This window comes from Cydia pomonella, chromosome 5 (genome assembly GCF_033807575.1).
Source record: "Cydia pomonella isolate Wapato2018A chromosome 5, ilCydPomo1, whole genome shotgun sequence".
NCBI lineage: Eukaryota > Metazoa > Arthropoda > Insecta > Lepidoptera > Tortricidae > Cydia > Cydia pomonella.
Window position 1 is genome coordinate 17,665,646 of NC_084707.1, and position 22,820 is coordinate 17,688,465.

General features: G+C 38.9%; 4 protein-coding genes across 4 annotated transcripts; 2 read left to right on the plus strand and 2 right to left on the minus strand.

Moving 5' to 3' along the window:
- The first annotated feature begins 546 nt into the window (after positions 1–546).
- On the plus strand, positions 547–2,763 carry LOC133517910 (AKT-interacting protein-like). The gene is made up of 5 exons (XM_061851389.1): positions 547–780; positions 914–978; positions 1,264–1,364; positions 1,882–2,069; positions 2,158–2,763. The coding sequence occupies exons 1-5, from the start codon at positions 695–697 to the stop codon at positions 2,408–2,410; spliced, it is 693 nt and encodes a 230-aa protein (XP_061707373.1). The 5' UTR covers positions 547–694; the 3' UTR covers positions 2,411–2,763.
- Positions 2,549–3,574, minus strand: LOC133517911 (UPF0598 protein CG30010-like). Its single transcript, XM_061851390.1, has 2 exons — positions 3,352–3,574; positions 2,549–3,268 (listed from the first exon to the last, which is right to left on the minus strand). The coding sequence occupies exons 1-2, from the start codon at positions 3,505–3,507 to the stop codon at positions 2,756–2,758; spliced, it is 669 nt and encodes a 222-aa protein (XP_061707374.1). The 5' UTR covers positions 3,508–3,574; the 3' UTR covers positions 2,549–2,755.
- A 478-nt stretch (positions 3,575–4,052) lies between these two features.
- LOC133517913 (katanin p80 WD40 repeat-containing subunit B1-like) lies at positions 4,053–20,849 on the plus strand. The gene is made up of 16 exons (XM_061851393.1): positions 4,053–4,320; positions 4,404–4,534; positions 4,613–4,946; positions 6,360–6,558; positions 7,276–7,426; positions 7,576–7,750; positions 8,342–8,473; positions 8,627–8,683; positions 9,014–9,262; positions 10,075–10,221; positions 11,006–11,111; positions 11,194–11,320; positions 14,689–14,826; positions 17,607–17,719; positions 17,810–17,884; positions 18,224–20,849. Exons 1-16 carry the CDS (start codon positions 4,290–4,292, stop codon positions 18,477–18,479), a joined length of 2,421 nt encoding a protein of 806 aa, XP_061707377.1. The 5' UTR covers positions 4,053–4,289; the 3' UTR covers positions 18,480–20,849.
- On the minus strand, positions 20,848–21,860 carry LOC133517912 (M-phase phosphoprotein 6-like). Its single transcript, XM_061851391.1, has one exon. It carries the CDS (start codon positions 21,665–21,667, stop codon positions 21,158–21,160), a length of 510 nt encoding a protein of 169 aa, XP_061707375.1. The 5' UTR covers positions 21,668–21,860; the 3' UTR covers positions 20,848–21,157.
- Between the last annotated feature and the right edge of the window lie 960 nt (positions 21,861–22,820).

A 22,820-nucleotide genomic window follows, 5' to 3' on the forward strand; every position in this document is an offset into this window, starting at 1 on the left:
TCCAGAGTAGCGCTAGAGAAGCTAAGAACCTAGGCGTTACTGACGGAGTGAAGTGCGCTGTCTTGCTATCCATGATTAGATTTTTATCTCAAGTATTGTAGCGCCACCTATTTATGGTTTTTTGTCGGACACTTTTTGGTATATGAAGATTCTATTCCTTAAGTAATATTGTTAATGATGTGCTGGTATGTATGGACCTGTACAACGCCATCTCGTTTACCTGTCAATTTCGAAGCACGAAATTGTCTTATTTTACGCATCTTACTCAATGTATCTTTGACTGTAGGTACCAACACTCAACAGTACATGCTAGTGACATCTATTTTCAAAGTTTTGATTACGCATATGAAAATAGTTTTATATATATTCCCGACAGATGGCGGCACAAATGCGGTAGTTTTTTTTTCAATATTGTAATGTTGCATACCTGATACGCGTTTGCTCAGTCAGCCGTCGTACTCTTTGTACTTCTAATATACAATGCCGTCTAAAACGTAGTGATTATATGCTCTTTGATACCGTCTACTCTTATCTGTGGAACCCTGTAAACCAAAAAAAAAATGAAAATGTCACTACACACTTAGCTGCTTTACGTTTAAGTTTTGATTTTTATAATTAATTACTTTGTGTATTATTGTTTAAGTTTTGGGGCGTATACTGTAATGGTCAGACCTGTAGTTCATAATAATTAAAAATGAGTGAAGAAACAAATAGTAACGTCAAGGAAATAAGAGAACTTTACTCCATGTTCCATCAGGAGTACATAATTATGGCAGAATAGTTAGTAAAACTACGATAAATTGGCTCAAAAGTTAACATGAGGATAAGGCCCATGCCCCAATTAGTAATGGGTTTTGTAGATATTTGACAATGTTAACAATCCTTAATTAATTTAATTTTGTTAATTTTTCAGTCGTATGCTGCAAACTGAAAATTTGGAAGGGATTTATGTGATACCGTCATATGAAAACTCATTTCGTAAGTTTTACTCATGCATACATTAATATATTTATTTATTATTATTTATTAATCAGGCAGGCAGTTGAAACAACTGATAGTTGCCTGTATCTGAGTGATCTTCACTTATTATGTATTCTTTGCGCTGGTTAAGTATTTGTCTAGTCTGTTCTTAAACTGATTGACATTCAGTGCTGAGACCACATCTTCTGGTAGTTTGTTCCATGCTTTGACCACTCTGGTCAAAGCATATACTTATCAAACTAAGTGTAATTTTTGTAATTCATGACTTTTATGTGGTTACAGAGTGGTTTGGTGTAGTTTTTGTGAGAGCAGGGTTTTATGAAGGTGGAGTGTTTAGGTTTACCCTTACATTACCAGACAAATTTCCCAATGAAGAAGTTCCTGTAAGTACATAAAATACTAATATGAATGTTGCCTGTTTTTCATAATGGTTAAATTATTGCTAAAAGCAAGCACTTAGTGTCTATTATGAATTATGAGATAATACTTTGTGACACTAATACTATTACTATGGGTAGTTTGTTCTAGAAAATGCAAAAAAATAAAAAACCTTTTAACCGTTTATTATTTATTCACACATAATCCTGCACCAAAATTAATATTTGGCTTAGCACATTGGTTGGCTGGTAGAAATCGCCTTGGTGTCAAGACATCATTTGTGGCTATTCATATTGTACAATAATGTTAATACATATGAAGGAGTTAAAATATTTTTTGTGAAACTACCTATTTACCTTAAGGTGTGAACATGGCGACTTGATCGAGACGTTCAAGATAATTCACAGATACTACGACTGTCCAGAACTAAGAAATCCGAATCGTGCTAAGTGAACTCTGATTTAGACATACCAGCATCAGCTGCCTGCCTAAAACTAAATAATAATAATATTTTATTTTCAGGTTTTAGCATTTACTTCACATTTATATCATCCTGCAGTTGATGCCAACACAGGCATTCTTAATCTGAGCCAAGTTTTCCCTGAATGGGACAGAAAAAGGAACCATATATGGCACATTTTGAAATATCTACACTTGATATTTCATAATTTGAACATGAAAACACCCAGTAATGTAGAAGCTTCAGTAGCGTAAGTTGATGTTATAAAAAAGATTTACAACATAGGTAATTAAGCACATGGACTATTACAGTAACAGAATTTAAATTACCTTTTTCAGCTATAAAACAAACAGAAAGATTTTCACAGAAAAAGTGAAAGAGTGTGTAGTGGCCAGCATTGACCATATTTATGATGAACCACCAACTGAAGACAAGCACTACATAACATTTAAACCCTATGACTCAAAAATCCATGACTCTGCAAGACATCAAATGCTGAAACCATCAACACCTGATGAAGGCATGAATCAGGGCATGTCATGGGTGCAACCGGGATCTTACCAGCCATTCTCCAAGGATGAAACCACATAAGTTATTATTAGAATATTAATTCAGATTATTATACAGCCATATTGAATACCTGTGATAAAGAAGCAATTACATATTAAAAGCCACCAATTGATATCATATAATAATATTTCTCCAGAGATAATAAGTAAAACAAATATGTTAAAAGTATTATAAAAGTTTATTCAGGTATCACAGGGACACAGCAGTGGCCCAATACTAATAAGACATCACTAAAGACCATTGTGCGGTTGACAAATTTTATTAGCATAAAAGCTGTTACTATTTACAGTATTTCGTAATATTTGTTATGATTCGTAAGTTTAAGAGAACTCATTTTGTACAAGTAATTGTAATATATTTATTGAGCTAATCAGGATCAGTCTTTATTTTTATTCCATGTTTATCTACTTTTTCTTGGAACCAATTTTGATCTAGTTCATATTTCTCATTATTCCATGTAAAGTGAGTTGGTGGGTGTCCATCACCACTGTGAAACTCAAAATGTTTACTTAGTTCTATAGAAAGTTTGGATCTTACCAAGCCAATTCCTCCGTACCTGTCATCAGCAGGGTGATACACTCTGCCAGTCAGGGGTAACATGTAAATTTTTTGAGGTATGAATGGTGTGATTAATAGTTCACCTGCATACCCATAAGTTACATAGTCTTTCATATCTTTAGTTATAATGTGTGTGTAAACAATAGGAACATCATCACATCTTATAAAATTTCTTTCCCTACCACATAATGATATAAAAGGAAAGTCTTCAGTGTATCTCCCAGTTTTATTTAGTCGAATCCTTTTAAAAAAGAAGTCTAAAAATTTTTTCTCTTTAAAGCATGATGTAAAGTTTTTCATTCTGGAATCATCCAAAAACAACTGTAACAAAAGCAGATGAATGTATGATTGTTATAATTAACTGTATACAACGCAAGAAAAATCTTTCAAAAATTGATACGTACCATCCCTTGATGATCTATGTAGTAAAAGTATTCTCTTATTTTAGGCTCTGGTTCTTGACCTTGCACATAGTGCAGCATACGCTTTTGAACTATTGTCTGATTCCTCAAACTACCTAAGTATCGAGAAACTTGCAACAACGGCAAAAGTTCCTTCATAATTAGCAAATAAATTTAAAATTATATTCACAATTTCGCACTACTCCAATGTACTGTTTTGAACTTTGATAGGAAACGTCATTTTGGAGCTGCCAGTGCAATGAAAGGTAAACAGATAGACATGAAGAATCCATAAGGGTTCCGTTTTTTGCCATTTGGCTACGGAACCCTAGTAATAAACTTGTAGGTGAGGTAAGGGCTTTAGTGTAAACAAAATCTTGTATTTAACTATACTTGATTAATCGTAATCGTCTGTAGATATCTCCTACTGGGTATTGTATTCTTTGATAGGTATACCATATGGGCCCTCCACACTCGTGCGCGAATTGAGACGCGAAGCCGCGAACGCGAGTGTGTAGTCAACGACGCGGTATGTTCGCTCCGCGAAGTCGCGCCGCGATTCACGCGCATAGTCTGGAGGGGACCTTTACATTTAAATTTAATAGCTTTGGCAGATGGGCGTACCAGATTGCGTTCGATCCGGTACGCACGTCTATTAAAGCTTTTATACGTCAAATTAAATTTGTATATCTGTGGTACTTGCTAATGTCATAATCCATCCAATCCATTTTCATTTAGTCTGTTTCTAAATAAAAACAACTGTTTAGTAAATAGCTCAATCAAGATTTCAAGTGTTTTTCCCTTACTGCATCAATATAAATTTAGGTTCTACAAATAGCTAATTGCGACATGCCTATTTAATACATTTTGGCTTTCTTCACACAATTCGCAAGGTTAACTTCTCCGTAAATGGAATGGAACTTTGAAGACTACCACTAATCATGGACTTAATCAGAAGATCATGGAAACTACGTATGTATGCCTTTCGAATCAATACGTTTTCGTGGTATATAAATGAGATAAAAGTTAAGAATGATACTATGTTTATGTTACAGAGGAATTTGTCGCCCACAAGGCGAATGTCAACTGTTTGGCCATGGGGCATAAATCCAATCAAGTTCTAGCCACTGGTGGCGATGACAAAAAAGTTAATCTATGGGCCATTGGCAGGCAAAGTTGTTTGATGGTGAGTTATCAATAATAAATTGTAATTGCTCTTGTATTTATATTTAGGAAATGGCATTCATTCAATTGAATTTTTTAGAGTTTAAGTGGGCACACTACCCCAGTAGAATGTGTGTGTTTTGGCCACTCTGAAGATTTAGTCTGTGCCGGCTCACAGACTGGAGCTCTGAAAATATGGGACTTGGAGGCAGCAAAGCTACTCAGAACATTTACAGGACACAAAGGAGCTATTAAGTGTATGGATTTCCATCCATACGGGGATTATTTAACCACAGGCTCTTGTGACAATAATATCAAACTGTGGGATACAAGGAAAAGAGGCTGTATTGTGACATATTCCAGTCACAGACTTGCTGTAAACAGTTTGCAGTTTAGCCCGGATGGACAATGGATTGCCTCAGCATGTGAAGATGGTAACATGACACATTTATTACTCTTATTTTTATTAACTTAAGTTTGCATATGAGATATAAAAATGCAACAATAGACTGATTCACTAAAAATTTAGTAAGATGAACCCAGATCTTCCTGAAATTTGTTGATTTGTGTTGGTTGTGGTGTACTTTTAGTACTAATAGCACAATATTTTATTTTATTTTCAAATAACACCAAATTCAGTATGAAATATGGTACCAGATTACACTGACATGCAAAAGTTGTACCGTTACCCTGATAAGATAATGATTTATTTGCGTAAACATGGTAAATTGAAGTTGACATAATCATTATAAGCAGTAGGTATCACATGTTTAGCCAATGGCAGCATGCAAATATTGATCTTAAAATTAAGCTATATACATTATATACATTCATTATAAACTATGTATTAACATTACATTAATTTCCCATTATACCTATTAAATGTCATATTCATTATCATTATTCCAATACTTAACTACACATAATTCATTTATAAATATCTAAATTTAATGTTATATTGACATTATTTTATTTATTATTACCATTATTCGTCCAAAAATTCTCTGATTGTATAAAAACATTTATTTATTAGCCATTTTTTCAATTTTCTCATAAATAATGGGTCAATTTACGCAGTTCTTCTGGTATCTTATTATATACAGTGATTCTCATGCCGTAACAGTTATTTTTAAATAAAGCGGTTGAGCATGATGGCATTAGTAATTTGTTCTCGTCTCTGTGTCTAAGTCGTTGATTGGATTTTTGTGCTGTATATGATGAGAACTCTTTTCAAACATAACCTGCTAATTCTAGAACATACAGGCCAGTTAGTGTAAGCAAGCCTTGTTTTTTAAACAAAGGTTTACAGGAGTCCCTAGGTCCGTAGCCACACACTGCTCTTACACATTTTTTTTAAATAACAAAAGCTTTAGAAGAATCTGTTGAATTGCCCTATATTAGGATGCCATATTTTAAGACCGATGTTACATAACCATGATATGCAAGTAGTGCGGTCTTTTCTCCTGCAACCAGCCTCACTTGTTTTAAAGTTGTTCGAATACAAATTTTTCCAGTTTATTACATATAGCTGTTATGTGTGCTTTCCAAGAACAGTGTTCGTCTAATGTAATGCCCAGAAATTTTGTTTCGTCAACACATTGTATTTCTTTGCTCTGACATAATATATTAAGGTCTTATTTATGTGTTTTGTAATTATGAAACTGAATATAACAAGTTTTTGAGACGTTGGTTTTTTAATTATTTTTACTTAACTAGGTATCAATTCTTGCTATGGTGTCATTTATTTTATCCTCATATGAGTTCGTTTTGTCTTCTTCTGGTATAGCAACAGTCTGTATCAGAATGACCTAACTGATGAGTAACAGTGCTTTGTTTGTTTTTATCAGGCATTGTCAAAGTGTGGGATGTAAGAGTGGGCAAGGTTCTGCAGGAGTTTAGAGAGCACACAGCAGCCGTGACTTGTGTAAAGTTCCACCCCCACGAGTTCCTGCTGGCCAGCTGCGGTATGGACAGGACTGTCAACTTCTGGGATATGGAGAAATTTCAATTGGTATCTAAGTTTGAAAAGGAGAACACTTCTATTAGGTAATTTTGCCATATAAGTATATGCTTTACAGTGATAGATTTCAGTAACTTGCCAATTTTGAAGAACTTTAAACACTGCATCTTTTTTTGTAACACATCAGAACCTTAATTGGAAACTTCAAATTAACAATTTAAATAGTAACCGTGCATGTCTTTGACAGTCAAAGTGTTAAATACTACTTCTAATACAATAAAAATGAACAGCTTAGGAAATGTGAGAAAACAACCACATGTTGTTGTTATCCTAAGGTACCCCAGAGGTGCAAATGGCCTTCACAAGCTCGCAGCACGCCTTCCTATCTTCGGGGAACCTTCCGGCCTCGATTCAGCTCAACCAAATGTGATACAACAATATGCCTTGGCTTAGTATTTAATATCTCTTATACCTGTTGCATTGAATGGTGGTCCCTATGAAAGTTCCGGCAAGTCTCTTGTGGTTGGTCATAATTTAAAAATATTTTTTTTCGTATTTTTATCAGTTCAATGTTATATTTCTACATAAATTAATGCACTGAACTTCCCAAAAAATGTCTGCTAACATTTTACGTGACAGCTCCATATAAAAATTTACTGTCATAAGAACCATCATTCAATGCTAAAGGTTCAGTGTATTTAAAAAGTTTCTCCCTGTATCTTTTCTTATCTTGTTTGATTTTAGATGCATAAATAAAGCAACCCAAAACTGCATTGTAATTTAGACTTCAATGCCTGTTTTAGGTCTATGGTGTTCAGTGAGGATGGCACAACTCTTCTGGGGTGTGGTAATGACGGATTGCATGTGATTGGCTGGGAGCCCGCTCGAGTGTTTGACACTGTACATGGCCACTGGGGCCAAATACATGACATCACAGTTGCCCATACACAACTTGTAAGTACCACAATAGCTATTTGTACTATATGTATAGGTCATTGTTTTTTTAACGCTATTACCATTTGTAAGATAATCTTTCGGACTATCCTATGACACTACTTTCAGAATGGTTTGTCACAAAATTTATGTATATTTTGTAATTACAGATTGCTGGATCATTCCATTCAACCTATGTGTGTTTGTCAGTGGTTGATCTCAATAAAGTCCATCCATTTGGAGGCCCGCCACCAGTGACACCACCTGTAGTTCGAGATTTGTCACCCTTCCAAAAAGGACAGTCTGTCAGAAAAAGTTTCTCAAAGGAAAAACCATCTAAAGAAGGTAGTATAAAACTCCGAACATGCTACATACATTCCATAATTCCAATGTTTATTAAATAGGTTGATTATTGGGACAAGGTGGTCAGGTTCAAACTATTAATTTTAGTTTCATTTATAGTCAAGGGTAATTCCACGAGAATGTAACGTCAGTTACCAATTCTTTCGTGTGTTCTTACATTAACTAAGCAAATTTAAGTATCCAGATATCTACATGTTAGGGCTGCGCCAGAGATACAGACACTTAAATTTGCTTAATTAATGTAAGAACACACGAAAGAATTGGTAATGACGTTACAGTCTCGCGGAATTACCCTCAACTATTTTATGGAATAGTATTTATCTGACATTATATTAAGAAAAGAACACTAACCGTTTTTGTTTTTATTACAAACCACGAGCATTGCATTCATAGTGAAGCGCGGTTTGAACTTCTCGTGATCTAAAACTAAAAATATTTTAGTTATAAAATCAATAAAATACTAATAATTATTTGGAGAAAAATTAATCGAAGCAAATCTAAGAAACTGTTTTCATGTGGGTCAAATTTCTGTCGGCCATACTATAATTTTTCTGACTCATTTCACATTTCAAGTGATCCATAAGTCAACACCCCTGGATGAGAAGACCGCCGAGGAGTCTACGTCCGGCACCGAGGCGGACGAGGACGGCGCGGTCATATCCAACATTCATGACTACACAGAAATTTTTCGGCCTTCCAGGGCATGTGAGTATATTCTCACCTGCTTTCTGTTCGAAAGACATTCTTTAACTTGTAATCAGTTTTTGGCTTGGTTGGAATGAAGCTCACTAAGCCTGTTAAATAAATAAATAAATTGAAGTCTGGTTTTCAAATGACACGATAATATTTTGTTTTTAGTGAATCGCACGCCACCACCAGCAACTAGTTTATCCTCTGAAGATTACTCACTACCAAGTAAGTATCAATCTATTATTTTAGGAATTAAAAAAAAATCATCATCAATCATCATTGTATCAACTGAAAGACTTGTATTTTTTTGTTAATTAAGATGCACAGTGAATAGTTTTGCACTTTGTTATGTAAATCGAAAAAAAAAATGTACTTATACTTATCATTGTCACTTTATGCTAAGCAAACATTGACTCATATAGGTCACGCGCGGTTTTTGTTATCGATTAGTGTTAAGTGCGAGTTTATACATTTCTGACTAAACGCAAGCAAGCAAATGTACGAACGCACTAATTAAAATCGGATGTGTAAACAGGTCCTAACCCTCTGTTGCAGCCGAGGAGTGCGTGGGCAAGGACGGCGCGGGGCTGAGCGCGTCGCTGCGCGACCTGCTGCTGGCCGAGCCGCCGCGCCCCCTGCTGCTGGCCGAGCCGCCGCGCCCCCTGCTGCTGGCCGAGCCGCCGCGCCCCCTGCTGCTGGCCGAGCCGCCGCGCCCCGCGCCCGCGCCGTCGCCGCCGCAGCGCCACCGCGCCGACTACTCGCGCATACCCACCTCCACTACTGTCAAAGCGGAGTCCTTTTCAAGTAAGATATGGCTTTGATAAATATGTGTATTTCTTGGTCAAGGCCGGCCTGATGTCCCGTCCCTCCTGTGAGCCATCCGTCGCAACCGCCGCGACATCGCAAGACTGCTTACGCATACCCACCTCTACCCTCAAAACAAAGCAGTTTTCAAATAAAATATCTGTAACTTGATAAACTTGCTAAATAATGTTAGATATTGCTTGGGCGACGCCGGTATCTAAATTCGTCATTAGGCGACCTGATATCAAACGAATCACTGCTGTGACGCCGCTTCGATTAATCCTGGATTTCAAACCTACTTCAACTGCCGTCATAGCGGAACTGCTTACGCGCTAACTGAATTAATACTTATTTGCTCATAGACTACGTCTTACAAAGGTTACGGTGATTTTGACACTTATGTTTCTATAAATATGATGAATGGAAAATACCCCTATTTATCATTTTAGTAAACATAATTTCTATACTTGGTATCATCCACGATGACGCGCAGATTTGTCAAATCTCATGATAACACCTTTAATAACATGATGACGTTACGAGTCAAGGCACGCGTCGTCGTGATTGACACAATCTATAGTAAGTTTACCAAAACTCGATATTTACCTTAAAATCTTCACAATAATAATGATGATTACTACAAATCTCAACTATATTAATGTATTGATCATTCATTCATTTTAAAAGTCGTACAGAGGTATAATCTTCAACAACATAACAAAATTAGTGACTCATAATATAGAGACAAGACTCATATAATCATGTCCAAATTAACAGTATATATGTATTTTTCATGCGCTCATTTAACCCAGGGTCGGTGGAGAACAACGCTAAAGAGGATAACACATTCACAGCGCCGCCTAAGACTGCTTCCCGGGACTATGTCATGCCTCAGCCGCACGCCGCCAACTCGCTTAACCGACATAACTCATGTAAAGAATCTAAATCTACCGACACGTGTAAGTGTAGTTATTGTCTGAACTGGAGATCATCTTTAAGATAACTCCAGAGAAAGATATACAATTTTGAGAGTAACGAAAGCAGCAGTCACTACTGATGACTCTGCCACCAGGTACCAGGATCCGGTAATAAACATGGTACCTAATAAACTAACTGAAGACGTATTGTTGCTTTCGAACTTGTATATCTTTTCCGGAGCTGGATCTTGTCTATGAGATACGAATATTATAATATGTCGCAATTGAAATATAGTTATTTACGATACAAGTGCAGAAAATGGGAAATTCGCAACGAGTGGTGATAAATTAAAACACTGCCGATGTTGAAATGTTTTTTTAATTTTTATTTTCTAAGCTTGAAATAACTATAAACTAAATTAAAAAAAATTACAACCATTACGCAAGAAAGACTAATAATTAAATAAAAATAACCCTTTTTTATAATATGTTTATATGTTTTTTGTATTGTTTTTGTGCGTGTTTTTGTATTTTACTTTTACATTAAACAACCTAACATAAGAAGAAAAATGTATAAATGAAATAACCCTGAAAATAAATAGTTATTTTCTAGATTTTTATTGTTGAGATGTAAAGTCGCGGCGGGGTAAATCTGAACAAAAAACTATCAAATTATATTTTTTTTTTAGTTTTTGAGGGTATTTTTTTTTTCATTATTGTATATAGAAACCTATTTTATATGGAGGCCCACAAACCCTCTCTCATCATGTATTTAGGATAGTAATTTCAAGAGTAAGATCAATAGTAATATGTTTTTCATTTTCAGCAACGGGTAACCTATTAAGATCCAGCAATAGTGAAATGTCATTAGTACCACCGTCACTGGGACCACGGTCTCTTTCATTCACCAGGACGTCTTCAGACACAACAAGGTACTGTCTAATACAAACAAATAATGAAATACAAATACACTTTTTGAAGTTTTTTTTTATATCTCGTTTATTTATTTTTTAGGCGAAGAGTAGATAATATAGTAAGGGAGACCGTGGTGGTGTCTCGGCCTACAGAGCCGGATGAGCCGGAGTTCGTGCCCTTTGCCTCAGACAGACCCGTTGGGTTGGACCTCGACGAATTTTTACCAGTACGTAAAAACTTTTACTATAATAGTATCATAAATGCGAAAATAATTGTCTGTCCGTCTGTTACCTTTTCACACTTAGCCCTTTTGCAGGCATGGTATACTTTTTCGACCGGTGCCCTATTGATTTTCCGACAACCAATACGCCGATTTTCGATTTGCCGACAACGATTCGCAGACGGGTTCTTTGGCCGAGTAACTATTGTCAGAATGTCATTACGCATAGTAGTCGTTTGCACGAGTAGTCAATACGCAGAACATTGATACGCATATTTACGTTTCGTAGAATAATTATTTAGTAACTCTCACAATAACCCGAGAAACTATTGGTCGAAACACAATAGGTCGAATAATCATTTGGTATTAATATTGATTAACAATACTTCGCTCTAGCTAGACTAAAACATTACTAAGCTACACAACAACTGTTAGGTGGAGTCTGATAAACATGGTTTTTATATATTTAATTATATATAACACAATTGACCATAAAATTGTATGCCTTGAAAGGAGCAATTCTTGTAGAGTCTGTGCGGAATGAGAAGAGTCGTGGAATGTATGGGGCCCAATTTAATTTAATTTATTTATTTCAAAAGACAACAATGGTCCATAATGGTTAGTAACATTTAAGGTTTAAAACTAAGTGTTAATAGAACAAATACAAAAAGAAAAACGACAAGTACAGCAACAATAACAAACAATCACCTGGTAGCGGTCATGATACCCTCAAAATGTCGCACAACAGGCGAGTCGTATCGGCCCGCTACCGTAGCCAGGATGGGGTTGGAGCTGGCCCGCACTCTGCAGAGCAACGAGGCAATCCTCTTTCGTATTATGGCATAGTAGTCATCTGTGCGAGCTTGTGCAAACATGCCCGATGCACTGCAGAAACGGGGCAGCCCCAACAACATCCTGAAACCATTATTATATTGGACGCGCAGGGAACTGATGGTCTTCTGCGTAAAACTAGTCTAGAGGCTGCACGTGTAGAAAACTTGACAATAGGCTTTAAATGAAGTTATTTTTACCTGTTGGGTACACCGTGCAAACCTCCTTATTAGCATGTTGCATCGGACCGCCAGTGCCCTGCGCTCCCGTTCTATATCTAATTGGTATTTAACGTCGTCGGTGACATATTGTCCAAGATACTTAAATGTATACACGTGCTTGAGCTCATTCTTATTAAGTTTTATGGCAGGTACATTTTCCGGTAGCTTGCCCCCGACGGCCTTAAATACCATATATTCGCTTTTCTTAGCGTTATATAAAAAATAAAATAAAATATGCTGAGTAGTTTTCTCAATGCCCTGACTGTTGGACTGTGTTGCACCATATCGAAAGGAAATCGTACGACACGAGGTCAAATGCCCTTGATAAATCCAGGAAACAGGCGTATATAGGTGTTTGACGCTCAGTGTAGTACTGCACCGTGTGTTTTAGACTTAAGATTGCACTTTCCGTGGATAGTCCCGGGCGAAACCCGAACTGCGCATAGTGTAAGTTTAAATGCCTTCCAAGTTGTGCGTCCAGTAGGCTATCCAGTACCTTAGCCAGCACAGTAGCAAGTGAGATTGGCCGATAGTTGGACTTACTAGAAACATCGCCAGTTTTATCTTTGAGGATTGGCACAACAATGGTCTTCATTAGGTCATGGGGAAGGTAAGAGTGAGACATGCACAAAGAATAGAATTTGGCCAGAACTGCATGTAACTGTTTGCCCGCAAACTGTAAGTGTTCTATACTGAGCCCGTGGTGACCCGGTGACTTTCCTCTGGTCATTTTGGTGATCACATGTTTGACCTGTTCAGAGGTAAAACGAACAAAATCCGACTCACGACAGGCCCCGTCATCAACCGTTTGCTGCGCTGGGCCCAATGGAGAATCTATTTTAAAATGACCAACCAACATGTTAGCAATACATTCCGGCTCACTCACTTCTCCAACGCTCACGGGCACGCCAGGTTGACCATCCAGTTTCTTGACGGCCTTCCAAAATTGTTTGAAATTTTTCGAGCTATGGTGCGACGCTAAGATGTCTAACTTAATTTGCTAATTTTCACGAGCAAGGCTCGGTCGTCCATTAAAAACCTATATTGCATAGGTTCGATGGCCCACATTGTTAACTGTCCATCAGTTGGGCCCTATTACAAAAGGCATAAGGTCCACCGGTGGACAGTTAAAAGTCTTGCTGTTTATACAATACTTAAGCATAGGCTTATGTTCATATTTAAGTAAAAAATTAACTATGCTTAACGCATATAGTTAAAAAAGGCTAATATTTTATTTCATCCTTTCTGAAGTCAGTTTTTTTGTAAGTAAAGACTTTATTTCGAAAATAACGATGTATAAAATGTGAAACGTTAATGGACTGAACATTCCTTTAACGAACAGATTACTATGCCAAATGAAAATCGTCCAATAATAGTTCTGCTAATTTACACAGAAGCGAACTGAACTGTATGTGAATCAAGAGGCTGCGTAACGTTAGTCGACCGAAAGTTACATCTACAAATGAATCACTCTGCGAAATGATATTCGGCGAATCGTTGTCTGCAAATCGATAATCTGCGAATCAATTTTCGGAGAATCATTAGGTACCCTTATCGACCACATACGCTCCAATATAATTTCAATCTTAGCAATCAGATTCAAGGTTCAAATTAAATTGAACTTAAAGCTGTTTTCTCTGTTCAAAGGATTCATTGGAATATATTCGGATGTGAATGTGAACATATTTATTCAATATAGTTAAGATTCTAGAATACATTTATTACTTATGGCTTTACAAAATAATATAATAAATATGTCTTTGAAATAATGCAGAAGTAACAGTATACTCATCATATTACTTAAAACAATCAAATCACGACAAAGTGAAGTTGGCTTTAAATACTAATAAAAAATTAAAAGAAGTAATAATTGAACATAATATTTATTTAATATAGTGTAACAACATTAATACTTTGTAGCAAAGCCTTTTGCTTTAATCACTGCTTGACAGCGTCTAGGCAAAGACTTCACAAGAGGCTCAATAGTAGATTGAGGGATTCTATGCCATTCGGCCAGACGGCGTCGCAGGCAGAAGCTAGTTTTGTATATGTGTTCCCGTGTGATGTGATTACGCCTAGTGAACGTTATTTGGTGCACTCGGTCCTTGATCCTTGTTTAGGCGTATGTTCTTTGTGGGTAACTCAGAGTGCGCGACAGCCGCAACAGTCTCTTGGCTCTTAAATATAATATAATTAACTAAGTATACCGCTTCCCGACGACTGTGATGACCCGGGGCGCCGCGCCGCACAGTTAGGGAATCCCCGGACTATGCTATTCGACTTGCTGTTAACTTTTACATAATATCGAATTTGTTTGTGTAGAGGGCGCTAGCGGTGGGCGGCGCGCGGCGCGGTGTACGCGGCGGGCCCGAGCCCAGCGAGCAGGAGGTGCTGGGCGTCATGATGCGCGGACACGACTCCATGATGGCCGTGCTCAGCGCCAGGCAGCGGGCGCTGCAGGTACTGTACCTAGGATACTACACGGCGGGCCCGAGCCCAGCGAGCAGGAGGTGCTGGGCGTCATGATGCGCGGACACGACTCCATGATGGCCGTGCTCAGCGCCAGGCAGCGGGCGCTGCAGGTACTGTACCTAGGATACTACACGGCGGGCCCGAGCCCAGCGAGCAGGAGGTGCTGGGCGTCATGATGCGCGGACACGACTCCATGATGGCCGTGCTCAGCGCCAGGCTGCGGGCGCTGCAGGTACTGTACCTAGGATACTACACGGCGGGCCCGAGCCCAGCGAGCAGGAGGTGCTGGGCGTCATGATGCGCGGATACGACTCCATGATGGCCGTGCTTAGCGCCAGGCAGCGGGCGCTGCAGGTACTGTACCTAGGATACTACACGGCGGGCCCGAGCCCAGCGAGCAGGAGGTGCTGGGCGTCATGATGCGCGGATACGACTCCATGATGGCCGTGCTCAGCGCCAGGCAGCGGGCGCTGCAGGTACTGTACCTAGGATACTACACGGCGGGCCCGAGCCCAGCGAGCAGGAGGTGCTGGGCGTCATGATGCGCGGACACGACTCCATGATGGCCGTGCTCAGCGCCAGGCAGCGGGCGCTGCAGGTACTGTACCTAGGATACTACACGGCGGGCCCGAGCCCAGCGAGCAGGAGGTGCTGGGCGTCATGATGCGCGGACACGACTCCATGATGGCCGTGCTCAGCGCCAGGCAGCGGGCGCTGCAGGTACTGTACCTAGGATACTACACGGCGGGCCCGAGCCCAGCGAGCAGGAGGTGCTGGGCGTCATGATGCGCGGACACGACTCCATGATGGCCGTGCTCAGCGCCAGGCTGCGGGCGCTGCAGGTACTGTACCTAGGATACTACACGGCGGGCCCGAGCCCAGCGAGCAGGAGGTGCTGGGCGTCATGATGCGCGGACACGACTCCATGATGGCCGTGCTCAGCGCCAGGCTGCGGGCGCTGCAGGTACTGTACCTAGGATACTACACGGCGGGCCCGAGCCCAGCGAGCAGGAGGTGCTGGGCGTCATGATGCGCGGACACGACTCCATGATGGCCGTGCTCAGCGCCAGGCAGCGGGCGCTGCAGGTACTGTACCTAGGATACTACACGGCGGGCCCGAGCCCAGCGAGCAGGAGGTGCTGGGCGTCATGATGCGCGGACACGACTCCATGATGGCCGTGCTCAGCGCCAGGCTGCGGGCGCTGCAGGTACTGTACCTAGGATACTACACGGCGGGCCCGAGCCCAGCGAGCAGGAGGTGCTGGGCGTCATGATGCGCGGACACGACTCCATGATGGCCGTGCTCAGCGCCAGGCAGCGGGCGCTGCAGGTACTGTACCTAGGATACTACACGGCGGGCCCGAGCCCAGCGAGCAGGAGGTGCTGGGCGTCATGATGCGCGGACACGACTCCATGATGGCCGTGCTCAGCGCCAGGCTGCGGGCGCTGCAGGTACTGTACCTAGGATACTACACGGCGGGCCCGAGCCCAGCGAGCAGGAGGTGCTGGGCGTCATGATGCGCGGATACGACTCCATGATGGCCGTGCTCAGCGCCAGGCAGCGGGCGCTGCAGGTACTGTACCTAGGATACTACACGGCGGGCCCGAGCCCAGCGAGCAGGAGGTGCTGGGCGTCATGATGCGCGGACACGACTCCATGATGGCCGTGCTCAGCGCCAGGCTGCGGGCGCTGCAGGTACTGTACCTAGGATACTACACGGCGGGCCCGAGCCCAGCGAGCAGGAGGTGCTGGGCGTCATGATGCGCGGACACGACTCCATGATGGCCGTGCTCAGCGCCAGGCAGCGGGCGCTGCAGGTACCAACCTACAACACGATCTAGGATACAACACGATGAGGGGTCTACTGCGAACTCCAATATTCTAAATTAGGAATTGCATTGTCTCCTGGGCGAAAACTCGTAAAGTGGTTATGGCCGATGTGTAATGAATCCTTGTGGATAACAGCTGCCGCTCAGTTGGTGGGTTGAGGAATGGCAGCCTCCGAAATACGAAAAAAAAAAATGAATTTAGTTATCGCCTCTCGATTGTAACTTTGCCAGAAGATTGTTAAGTTGTTACTGTGAATTAAACAAATCGTCAGCCGGTTGTAACGCGGTGAAAAGGCCGTAGGGTGGTTGCATGAACATGTAAAAATATGCACCATAACTTTTTATGTTATCATGCGCTGGTGGCCTAGCGGTAAGAGCGTGCGACTTGCAATCCGGAGGTCGCGGGTTCAAATCTCGGGTCGTATCTTTACCCACAACATCTAAATGTTCAGTCAATAAACAGTTCTGTCAATAAACGAATTTTATCTTTATCTTTTTAAACTATCATCTGACAAAGAAGCAATTGGGAGACGATAACTGAAAAAAAAAAACATGTTTATGTGACCAGCTGACTGACTTTCCACGCGACACAACCGGCTAACATTTTTTTTACTTCATGATAAAGGGTCGACCGGGAGGCGATGACTGACGAAATCTACGCCTGGCCCGCGGTCTATAAATTGTATTTTAAATTAGTAGAACTTAAAGTTAAACTTTCTACGTATAAAGGAGACAATAAATGTAAACTTAGCCTCTCGTAAACAATCTCCTCTCTGGTTATGGCATGCCGACATGCGACATGCATAGGACCGTGAATGTTGCCCGACGTTAATAATCGGACCAGATTTTGTTAGATTATGCGAGACATTTATGAGGTACCTTGAAAAAAAAAATGTAGGTATGTTCATGTTAAATTACTTGTGTGTTTTCTATTTCAGATATTCCATTCAGTTCGAGTCAATAAAAATCTGAAAATTGCCTTAGAATCAGTAATCGCTCTGGAGGATACATCAGTAATTTTAGATATTTTGAACGTCATGGCGCATAAACCGTAAGTTGTCCCTTGAAAATAAATGTCATACACTTTTGCATAACTGTTCCAGTAAGAACCGGTTTATTTTATTTTGTTGTATTGTTTCAGGTCACTCTGGAATTTAGACATTTGCCTTTTAATGCTTCCTAAAATATACGAATTGTTGCAGAGCAAATATGAATCGTAAGTATAGTTTAAAATCATCATGAAAATAATACACTATACACTTAGGTACATACACATACCTATGTACCTAAGTATTGGCATTTCTAGTTGACGATTTTTTTTACCGATTGTATGGAAAATGTGATCAAGCGGCATTGCATTCTATAAGGAGCTAACTTATATTTAGTCTTGGTTACAAATTCGTTTACTTTAAAAAATACTGTACCTACTTAATCTTTCTGGCCATTGATTGACTGGTAAAAATGCCTTAAAGCATTAAGTTCGCCATTTGTACCTTCATGTATTGTGCAGTAAAGATTGAATAAATAAATAACTTATGACGTTACATCGTATCAGGTACATGCAATGCGGCTGCAACGCGCTCCGGCTGATCGTGCGCAACTTCTCGTCCGTGGTGCGCGCCAACGTGTCGGCGCCGGTGCGCACGCTGGGCGTGGACATCCCGCGCGAGGAGCGCTACGCCAAGTGCGCGCAGATCCACCGCCTGCTGCTCGACGTGCGCGCCTTCCTGCTCAAGCGGCAGACGCTGCAGGGCCGGCTCGGCGCCGCCTTCCGCGACCTCCACACGCTCATGCAGCAGGGGCTCGACTGACCGTCGCAACCGCGTCTCGGTTATATAACATGCCATAGACGAGACCTATAGTACACGTATACGGTTGAGCATATCGTGGAAAGTATGTTTACTATACTTCTTATGTCTATACATACGATGCATTTTTAAGTGGCCTTTTAATTAAGTATTAAATTGATGTATTTTGTGAATATTTCCGGAAAATGTATACGCGACTATACATTTTTTTCTATGCTGCCTTTTTGGTTTCCTGACTGGCAAATAGACCTAAATATGTAACATTTTAGTTTTTGTGTAAGAAACTTATGAATATGAACAGTTTTATAAGAGAGAGAAACCCTTATACCCTCTTTGAAATTAAAAAAAGTATTAAATTTGTCATCATGGACCCCAGGAATATACATTAAAACGGGCATATTTCCATGTTTGTCTTAAGATTTATTCTAACTCAATTACGGGCTACCGTTTTTATGCCCACCAGTTGGCGCCACTGTAGAGTGAGGTCCAGAAAAACAATCGCAATATTCTGCTATGCTAATTAAAAATAATAATATGTTCACACAAAGGTATTTTAATGTCTAAATTTGCCTTTTATAAACCTGTTTATTTTTGCATATAGTTTAGATGGCTCTTTTTTTAAACCACTATAATATTTCTTCTTCTAATGTTTACATTGATTAATCGATCAAGGTTGGAATTCTGTGCATTTGACATTTTGGAAGACCTTCGTCTACACTAGCGCCACTAACGGCCAAATTAAAGGCGATAGCCTAGCCCTCATTGCTTCTTAACTTTAATTCCGTCCCTCTTTAGTTACAGCGGCCCATTCGTAATAAGTAGGTATTTAGTATGATTTTATAATTAACAAATTGATCTTTATTTTTTATCATGAGACTCATTATCGCTACACCTTATAAAACAAAGTCCCCCGTCGCGTTTGTTTTTTGTACGTATGTATGTTTGCGATAAATTCAAAAACTAAATGGATTTTCATACGGTTTTCACCTATCAATAGAGTGATTCCTTAGGAAGATTTAGGTGAGTAAATTCTTAAGGTTCTACCCATGTATTTTATTAGATAACTATACTCGATTGTATAAATTTTGTACTGCAAAGTGTATCCATTTTCAGCGCTGGTATTATTCTTCTATCATCTATGACTATCACTCTTTAGTGGGATGTTTTCAAAACCGACTCAATTAAGTTTATAACATGTACTTAACTCATTAACTATGACCATGACAACAAACATTCCTAAATCTGTGCTGTCCTTAGATCCCGGCACTGAGTTTGTTTTACCACTCCCACCCTGCCATAGGCGCCCACAACCTGCCTGAGATACCGGAGCACCCGGTAGATAGGACTGGAGTGTAGGGTTTGCAGTTGGGATAGTAGTAGAAACGGGAAAGTTTTAGCCAACTCGAATAAATAAGAATTTTACTAACACCAGCGCTGCTAATGGATACACTTTGCAAAATTTATACAATTGAGTATAGTTATCTAATAAAATACATCGGTAGAACCTTTATCATGAATTTTATAGTTTCAAAATTTTATACATTTTTTTAGTCCAATCAAATTGAATTGTGTTAGGTTAGGTACCTTTATTAGTATGTATTAGGACTATTAGGTACCTAGTAACCTGGCTATCTTTTATTTAAATCTTGTCAGCTAAATTTAAAATATGACTTAGTCTGAGAGATTAGTTTTGGTTTACTTCAGTGATTTTGAAGCAATCTCATCTAATGCAACCATATCAGGTTCAAGCTCATTATGTCTCAAGGTCCACATTTAAAATAACACCTACTGTCTAGGCTGTCAAAATAGCTGCCAACTTCCCTTAACACCTTGAAAAAAAAATTCAGAAAATTCCTGGAACGTGAACCCATGTCTACTTACAACTGAAATTCCCATACAAACTATTAGGGGAAAATTTGGTCAGGCAGTAATTTGACAGTTTTTCATTGGTTTTGTGGTTGCATTGTGATTTTGTTCGTTAAATAATGTTTATATGGCAGTATAATAAGATACACCCTAGTCTAGAGTTGAACCAGGAGAAAAGCAGATATGTGTATTGCTTTAACACTTTTACTTGTTATACTGTTGGTTCTATGCTTCTAGGTCAGATACAGGCAGTACAGTGAACTGCCATGCCAGAAAATTGATGAATTGAATAATACTTACATCAATGTTCATTTTGTTTTAGTAGATGCAATAGTTTGTCATCTATGTAGGGTAGTTGTACAGATTACACATGCATGTTTTAATTTAAGTGATTAGACATCAAATGATAATTGAATAGACTGAATAATCATGTAAAAACTTGACAAAATAATTATTTAACTTCCAAGACTAACTAAATCAACTGAAATAAATACCATTTTCAATATCTGTTATATCATTTTATTTCTACCTGATATAATGACATAGTAAACCAATTCATTATTTTATGTATACAAGTTTATTAGTGTTATCAATATTGTTAACACTAAACTGGACATACTAGTAATTTGTACATCCAAAGTACATTCCACTATTGTATTCAACTTGGGTGGTCCATTTTAGGCATAGTATGGACAATACTTAAATATTAATAGTTTGTGTCATCCATGATGACGCACAGATTAGTCAAATCTAACCTTTAATACCCTGATGTTATGAGTCAAGGCACACATCTTGAATGACACAATCTATACTCTTTACTCAGGGTCTACAACTGTAGTCCATGAGATTGTTTTGGAAGCTAATTTTGATGAATCTGATTCCAGATTTTTGCCCATTTTCTTGGGCTGTTCATGTAATCTCTTCTTCTTATTGCTAGGTCCTCGTGGTTTTTTATCACTTGATTCTCTTTTTCTCTTATGAAATGCTTCCATTTTCTTGGCTAGTATTTCATCAGAGATATCTTTCTGCATCTCCCCATCATCACTATCTTCATTTTGGTCAGCTCGCATAAGACGTTCAATCTCTGGATTCATCCCTTTAAAAGATAGTCTTCCTTCCATCAAGTCTTCGCAGAATATAAAACTTGACTCGGATACATAGTTGCCAGATGCAGTACGCATCTCATCGGTGATAATATTGGAGTATAAATTTTCATGGCCTTGAGTATTTTCTAATTCTTTTTCTATCCTTTCTTTAGTTTTTCTCATAAATTTCATATCCAACACAGATTTTGGTAATTGCAATTTCTTTTTTGATCTATCCATGATGGTATTTTGTATGAGAGGTATTTTCTTACGTAAAACGTAGATTTTGTCTTCTTATTGATGTCTTATGGATAAGGGACAATATATAACCGTTTAAAGCAAAAATAATAAAAAATGTATCATCGCTTCAAACACAAGTATGCTAACCATGCTGTATTTATTGACATATTTGACATTAATGCAAAGAGCATATAATCACTACGTTTTAATTAATGTGACAGTCTGACAGATAGCATAAATTTGACGCAGACAAAATGCACTATTATTAACTCATAACTCATAACATCTTTATTGCTCATATATTACATTGAATACAGACCCTGTAAGGGCACAGCAATTTATTCTTATACTATAAGTACTTATACTTAAAACTAATATTATTAATTACATTACATTGCACAGCTATGTAGGTAAAAATAAAAATAAACCTAAAAAAAAAAAAAAAAAAAACTAGTTTTCTATTTTGTCGGAAAGGTATCTTCAAAAAACTCCTTCAAAGAATAATAACTTTTATCTAATAAATAATTATTTAAGGCGGTTTCAAATGATTTAGGTTTTGCTATTGATTTTATTGCTTGTGGAATTTTGTTATATATTTTAGTGCACATCATGTGAGGTCCTGAATGATATAATGTTAGGTTGGATGTGGGTAGCGCGAGGTTGTTATTGTTTCGGAGGTTTAGCGGTTTTGTGTGACGTTCTTTGGCTTGTAAGAAAAGATTGCTATGGGCTTTTACAAATTTACATATTTCTAATATATATAAGCACGTTAGTGTTAAGATGCCTAGCTCCTTGAAATAGGTTCGACAGCTGTGCATTTGTTTTATATTTACTATTATTCTGATACACTTTTTTTGTACAGTGAACAGACTGTTTACAATCGTGCTATTTCCCCAAAGCAATATGCCATAGCGGAACAAGGTGTGGGCATAAGCATGGTAGGCTGTTAAAGCAGTTGTTATATCCGTAGTCTTTTTTAATTCATGCAGTGCATACGTAAATCGGGATAATCTACTAATTAATTGTTGTATGTGGTCCTTCCAATTTATATGTGAGTCTATATTTAATCCTAGCAATGAAAACGTATTTACAGATTCTAACTTATTATTTTTAAATGAAATATCTATTGTTAAGGGTTGTTTTTGATAAGGCC